This window comes from Lepidothrix coronata, unplaced genomic scaffold, assembly GCF_001604755.1.
Source record: "Lepidothrix coronata isolate B3197 unplaced genomic scaffold, Lepidothrix_coronata-1.0 Scaffold229, whole genome shotgun sequence".
In the NCBI taxonomy this organism is placed as follows: Eukaryota; Metazoa; Chordata; class Aves; order Passeriformes; family Pipridae; genus Lepidothrix; species Lepidothrix coronata.
In genome coordinates this window covers 899557-906299 of record NW_016690409.1, presented here as the reverse complement: position 1 = coordinate 906299, position 6743 = coordinate 899557, and the positions used below count along the sequence as shown (strand labels likewise).

Below are 6743 nucleotides of genomic sequence, written 5' to 3'. Positions count from 1 at the left end.
GAAATCAGGTGTGTAACTGGCTGGCAGGACACACAACCAGGAGGAGCTGGAGTTTCTAGGAAGTGCTGATCCACACTGAGGCCTCTGTGGGGCAGGGACGGAGGTGCTGCTGTCGCTGATGTGCAGGTTTCTGGCTACCTATGGGGACACAGGAGCTCCTTGGATAAACACCTGCTTTTTCTCGAGCTGTCTCTGTTAAGCTGCAGTTTTGTCAGCAGGAAAGGAAGGCGAAGCAAAGTCCTGGGCTGTGGCCATGGGAGTCTCATGCAATGCCCAGTTTCTTCAGAACTGTGCGGACCTCCCGGAGATACTGGGCGTCCGGGTAGCCGTTCCTGTGGAGCAGAGGGGGAAGTGCTGTAAATCCTGCTGATGTGCCAAAATCACAGAGGGGGGAGCAGCAGTTTGGTTTTGCCCCAGCCCTTCAGCAGGGGCTGAGGGTGGAAGTCCTGCTCCTGGGAGCTGCTTACACCTGCAGGCACAGCTCGCACCCAGTGCTTGCTCCGGAGCCCTGTCACGGGAAAGGCTGTAAGTGAACAGGGCCTGGAATTCCTGTCTGTGAGGAATTTACAGGTGTGGGATGGACAAGGGCTTTTGCTCTAGCTGGAGGGTGCCAGGGGTAGTCTGCCATACTGCCCTGCGAGCTGAAGCAAAGGGAGGCACCAACTCTGCCACTGTGGGAGCACGGAAGAGCCACCCCTGCCAGGATTTCCTGAGCCCATGGTTCTCCTCCTCTAATTACTAAAACAACCACAACCATACCCAAAACTTAAGATGAGCTGGGCCATACCTGGCTTTGCCTCCACCAAAGGAGGTTTTGTGTGGGATAAGGCCCCATGTCACTCTTTCCTCTCCATTGCAGGACTTGATCTGGAATGTCAGTCCATGCTCAAATGCTTTCTTCAGCAGCATTGCTGTCTTCTGCCCTTCCTTGTTGTCAGGTAGGAAGGCACAGAAATGCCCCCCTTTGTAAGACTGTCCTGGGCGAGGGTCCCCAACCTTAGAACAGGAATAAGATGTTTTAAACAGTGGCTGGAGTGCTGTGCCTCTGAGGGGACTTCTAAGATTTGTGCCAGCTTGAGAGATACACCAGTGACCATGTTCCCCAGGGGCTGATAGTCACTGTCAAATAAAAACAGATCATACTTGCTCCTCTTCAAAAGCAGCAAGCTGCTCCCAAACCTGGTGTGAAGCTTTTTGCCTTCCCCAGGTTAATACCTCTGCTGCTTTCCACATGAGGTAGGGAGCTGTGGCTGCCCTTTCCCCCCAGCTACACGCACACACACTTGCCCTCACCCCAACCACCCTGACAGACCCCCTGTGTGTGCTGTGGTGGGATGGGGAAGCCCCATGGTGGGTACCTACCCCCTGCACGCCGTCAGGGATACTGTAAGCAACTTGAAGCGTCAGGTCTCGATAGTAGCCGGGCAGGCTCTGAGATAGAGAGGAGATCTTGAATGTCCCCGGGATCTTGGGACTGGGGGCAGCTGAGGAGAAGCTGCAGCATGCTGGCCTCACACTGTCTGCTGCAAAACACGTCCTGCACAAGGCATGACCACAGGGGCCCTGGCAGGTCACCCCTGAGCCCTGGCAAGCATCACACCGGCCCAGAGGAATTGTGCTGCTTTCCTGTCCAAGGCTGGAGTCTCCTCTCTGCTGTGATGGGAGGTCAGGCTCCTCCTGCTCACTGCTCCTGCCCTTTGGGAGCTGTGCCCTTCCCTGGCCCCTGGGCTCTGCTGCAGGTGCCTGTTGGGCCGCAGCTGGTGGCAGCTCAGGAGCCGTGGCCCTGTACAGCCAGGTGGGCAGGGAGTGAGGAGCCCCCTCAGCTGCAGGGACTGGGGAGCGCAGCTGTCCCATCGCTTCATTGTGGCCTCCTCTGCTCTTGCCTTTGTCTCTTGCAAACTGGAATCTGTCTGGCAAAACCTGTTTTAGCCGGGCGATGTCAGACTCCCCCAGGGACAATTTTGTCTTCAGCTGTTCCTGGGACTCCTTCAGACCAGCAGGACTTGGCTTATCCCCCGCAGCAGGGTTCAGAAGGCTGCTTCCTCCTTGCCCAGTCCCAGAATCAGCACGGCCATTGGCCTCCTCCTGCCCCCTCGCCTGCTGGAACCTCCAAGGACTGGGGGACCTCTTTTCCTCGGTTTCTGGTACCCAGGAAGCCCTGAGCATATCATTGGGGACTGCTTGATTGCTGATGTTCAGGTGCTGCAGGCCCATCTGGAGGGACTCCAGGCTACTTGGAAGGGCTGCATCCGGCACTGTGTCCTGGCTTCTACTTGGCTGGATGACACTTGATTGCCCTGTACTCTCTGGTCCTGGAGACACAGATGAAGACTTCAGGGCACGTAGCCTCCTGGAAGAAAACACGTGGAAGGCTTCAGTCACTCCTGGCAGCATTTCCTTGGGGTAAGCAAGATATAGCTTGTACTTGTCTTTGTGGAGTCCAACCTGGAGGGATTTTCCTCGCAAGAGGCTGCACAGTTCACTCAGGGCACTGTCATCTGGACCATCTACAGCAAGCTCTGAGTAGCTCAGACTCTGACACACCAGGTCAGGGCACTTCTGCACAAGAGCTTCCACCTGCCATTTAGCCTGGAAGAGCCTGCTCCTGTCCTCTGCCTGCAGTGTCAGCACTGCGCAGTCCCCAGCACGGTGCTCCGAGACCTGCACCTTCCCCCCCCTGCACAGCTTGTCGATAGTGACACGGCAGGTGTCTCTCAGGTAAGACCACTGCAGAAAGTCCAGGCTCATTTCCTCACTCACCCTGCTGCTGCCACTGTCTCGGGACTTGTTGCTTTCCTCTGACCTCGGCAGGGAGAAGCTGTTGGACCGGCGCAGCAGAGGCCTGGATGCAGAGGGTTTGGAGTCTAAAGCAGAAGAGGTCCTTGTCACATCAAAGGTGCTGGAGGTGCCAGTGGGGGAATGGTGCCCAATGGGACCTGAGCCTTTAGAGTCCCCAGGATGCTGTGAAGTGCTCTTTTCTTTGCCCCCAAAGGACGACAGCACCCTGTGTCCTGGAAGCCTGACAGCTCCTTCGACATGGTCCCGTTCTGTGGGGTCGTTCTGCTGAGGCTCTGCTGCTGACCCCAGAACCTCACCTGCTGTAGGGACAGGAGGCTGATACTGCTGGGTCAGTGCTGTTGGGTCACTCAGACCAGGAGCATCTGATGAGTGTTTCCTGGAAAGCTGCACCTTTCCCACTGGCAGAGAGTCCTGATTCAGCAAGAGGCCCTGGCCAGCCTGAGACCTGTCAGCTTTCAGGGCACTGAAGTTGGCAGCTAGCTTAAGCTCACCTTTCAGCTCTGGCCTGCCTGAGCTGAGCTTTGTCACTGAGGAGTCCACAGGCACTTTGGGCAGATGTAGTGGAGCCTCTGTGGTGCCGGAGGCTGTGGGGTGTGAGGGCTGGTTGCTGCTCAGCACATCAACTGTGTGTGCAGCACCTCTCCTGGTGATGGAATGCTGAAGGTACTGCTTGGCCTGGGACACATCAATGAGGTTTCCAATAAGATAAATCTGCTTCGTGTCCTCGTGGCAAAGCAACTGGGGATACAGCTTCTGCAGCTCGCGTGTCAGAGCCCTGAGTGCCTGGCTGTCCATTCCCAGCCCTCTCTTGGGGATCTTCTCCTTGCGCAGGCTCACCTCCAGCTGCTGGTAGAGCTGCTGCAGGGCCAGGCGGGCCTCTCGCAAGGCCTCCATGTCCCCAGACAGACCTCCAGATGGCTGGAGGTACAATATGGTGATGCCATCGCTGGTAACATCCACCACATCCACGCGATGCTGGCGCAGCACACCTTGGTACTTGGCAGCACAGAACCTCTGCATGTACAAGTAGATGTCCAAGTCCATCATTAGAGAAAATTCCTCTAGCTGTTCCACAGCTTCCCCATCCACTGGGCCCCGAGGTGATGGGATTTTAGCTGTCATTTCACACTCCTGGTCCCCATTTGGCAGCTTTGCTGTCTCTTCTGCTGACTCAGTGGAGTCAGGCACTTGCTGGTGATCATGCATTCCCGTCTCTTTGGCCCCACGGCTGGAATCTGGCAGGAGGATCTCCCCAGTGGCTTTGCTCCTGAGGTTCAGGCTGCCCAGCAGGTCTCTGCTGAAGGCCTGCAGCTCAGAGAACGGGCCCTGGACTATGCAGTGTGTGTTTTTAGAATCGAAGTTGAACTGCACATTGCTGTAGCCCTTGTGCAAGTCCCTCAGGAGGGTTTTGCCAGTAGGAAGCTTGCCATAGTCAATTATCATGCACGCACGTATGAAGATCTGCAAGTAGATAGCAAGGGAGTGAGAGAGCAAGGACCAAAAATAACCCCCCTCCAAGGCACAAGAGAAGGTAAGTGCACCTGGCCCCTGTATTATTATGACAGAAGAGATGACCAGTCCTCCATCTCTCTCCCTCAGCATCTGGCTTTCAAGAGAGATGGAGCCTGATACAGGCAGGACCGAAAGACCCACACTAAGCAACTCCTCAACCCTGTGCACTTGTCAAAAGCTTTCTGCAACCAAGGAATGAGAGGGGGGAGTCACACAGAGATGTGACTGCATTTCTACACACTGGGAGCTCTCCAGACAGCCAGTACCTCATCGGGGCTCAGCTCCTCAGTGTGCAGGGTCACCTCCAGTGGGTACTGCATCCCTCCGATCGCCAGCACGTGGTCCTTCAGCTTCAGGATCCTCTGGGCCACTGGTGGGAAAAGCCACCCGAACCTGCGTCAGCCCAGCTGAGGGGCAGCAGCGGGGCCGGGAACGGTGGGACGGAGCCCCCGAGGGTCCCGCGGCCCGTTACCTTCCGGCGCCTCGAAGGTGATGAGGCCGCAGGGCGGGGGCCCGGGCAGCATCCGGACCTCGGCGATGTCCCCGCCGCCGTTGCGGGAGCGCAGGAAGTGGATGGTCAGTTTGTCGGCCACCCTGTCCGGAGGCAGCTCGGCGGGGAGGCCCCGCACCCGCACCGTGCGCCCCGCCATGCCCGCGGGGAGCGGCCGCGCCCGCCGGGCCCTGCGACACCGGGGAGCCTCCCGGGAGCCCCAGCGGCGGCTCCCCCGCTTCGCCGCACCGGGCCCTCGCCCGCCCCGTCACACCCCGGCCCTGCGGCCCCTGCCCGGCCCCGGCCCCGCTGCCGCAGGGAAACGAAAGCGAAAGCGGGGCCGCCCCGCCCCGGCCGGCACCTCCCCGGGCCCCGCGGGACGGCCCGGCCCCACAGAGCGCGGCCCGGGGGCCCGGCGCCGCCGCCCCCATCCCGGGAAGGGCCCAGCCCCCCGACGGCTCTTGCATGCAGCTCCCGGCCCGGCCCGACCCCAGCACGACAGACACGGTGCTCTCGCCAGATGCTTTAATTCTCGCCGTGCCGGGGGGCACGCGGAGCTCCACAATCTCGGCTTGGCGGGGATGGCCAGGACTAGCCCTGGGATGGCCAGGACTAGCCCGTGTCCTCCACAAACACCGCCCTCCCCGTCCACCCTGCTGGGACGTAGGCGAGGGCATCCACCTCCCCGCCGCCGAGGCTGGCCTTCTGGAAGTGGATCTCCAGGGTGTCTCTCATGGACTCATCAAACAGCACATCGGGAATGCCAGAAAGCAGGACAGTCCTGGGACAGCAGGAGGGCTGGAGCTGGACAGACAGGGATGAGCTGTGTGGTGGAGTAGGGAGAGGGGCTTCAGGAGCCCCCCACCTGTGCTGCCTCAGCACAGGCTGGCAGGTGCTGCTTGCACAGGGTTCGTGCATTTACCTGCAAGTTGGTGATGTCTCCGTTCATGTATGGTGATATTTTGACTTTGTATTTTTCTCCCAAAATAGGAACCTCGATGTATCCTCTCTCAATTAGCAGCTCTGCGACTGAAGATGGAGAGGAAAGCCCTGAACTACCCAGGCCCCAGATGAGCTCCAAGGGAGGTTATGTCCCTGGCATAGGCACCAAGGCTGACACTGCCCAACTCATTGTCAAGCTCATCTACACCAGCATAGTCTCAGGGGAGGCAGGACAACCTGGGCTCACTATGCCTTCCCTGTTCCTCAGACACAGCTACATCTGCCCTCAGGAGATGACCCATTTCCCTCCAGAACAGGCTGGGCTGCTCCACCCTTGCCAGCCGCCCAAGCTCAGCACACCCCACGCACCTCCATCCTCTCTGAAGGTCAGCACCACCTGGCGAGAGTCTTCCTGGAACTCCCTGCTCTCCACCTCACTGCCCCCATTCTTTTTCTTGCTGAAGAAGAGCTCCAGCTTGTCCAGCAGTGCATAGTCAGGGATGTCCCCCTTGGGCAGGTCAGACACAATGATGCTCCTGCTGCTCTGAGTCAGCCTGATCTGTGAGTGGCACAGGCCATTCAGTGCCAGAGCAGGACCAGCCCCAGAGCTCAGGGGAGCAGCACTGAGTGGGGCTGGTAGCAGTGCCCTGGTGGTAGCAGTGCCCTGGTAGTGGCAGACTCGAGCAGGGGGGAGCATTGTGCCCAGGGCAGCTCTGTGGTGTGGGATGCAGCAGGCTCTCAGGCCCTACCTCCAGGGCAGATGGCAGCAGTATCTCCACAGGTGCTGCCTGCACTTGCATTCTGCACTGGTCAAGGTCCTCCACTTCCTCCCAGCAGCTCAGCTTCACCACGTGCTCTTTCACCTCTATGATCCTCTGGGCCACTGCAAGCAGAGAGAGTCCCCAGCACAGGGCAGTGACTGCCTGCTCCCAGTAGTCTGTGGGACAGGACAGAGCAGGGAGAGGCCCCAGCACAGGGCAGTGACTGCCTGCTCCCAGTA

General features: G+C 59.0%; 2 protein-coding genes across 2 annotated transcripts in view; both read right to left on the bottom strand.

Annotated features, from left to right (window-relative positions):
- Positions 1-26: 26 nt before the first annotated feature.
- On the bottom strand, positions 27-4961 carry LOC108506736. Its single transcript, XM_017834070.1, has 5 exons — positions 4784-4961; positions 4578-4681; positions 1363-4260; positions 788-996; positions 27-332 (listed from the first exon to the last, which is right to left on the bottom strand). Exons 1-5 carry the CDS (start codon positions 4959-4961, stop codon positions 263-265), a joined length of 3459 nt encoding a protein of 1152 aa, XP_017689559.1. The 3' UTR covers positions 27-262.
- A 351-nt stretch (positions 4962-5312) lies between these two features.
- Positions 5313-6743, bottom strand: part of IFI35 (interferon induced protein 35) — a 3614-nt gene continuing 2183 nt past the window's right edge. Inside the window, exons 6-9 of the mRNA XM_017834118.1 lie at positions 6493-6626; positions 6113-6302; positions 5724-5830; positions 5313-5605 (exon numbers count right to left, since the gene is read on the bottom strand). Coding sequence (XP_017689607.1) covers positions 5414-5605; positions 5724-5830; positions 6113-6302; positions 6493-6626 — 623 coding nt within the window. The 3' untranslated portion in view covers positions 5313-5413. The remainder of the gene's footprint in view (positions 5606-5723; positions 5831-6112; positions 6303-6492; positions 6627-6743) is intronic.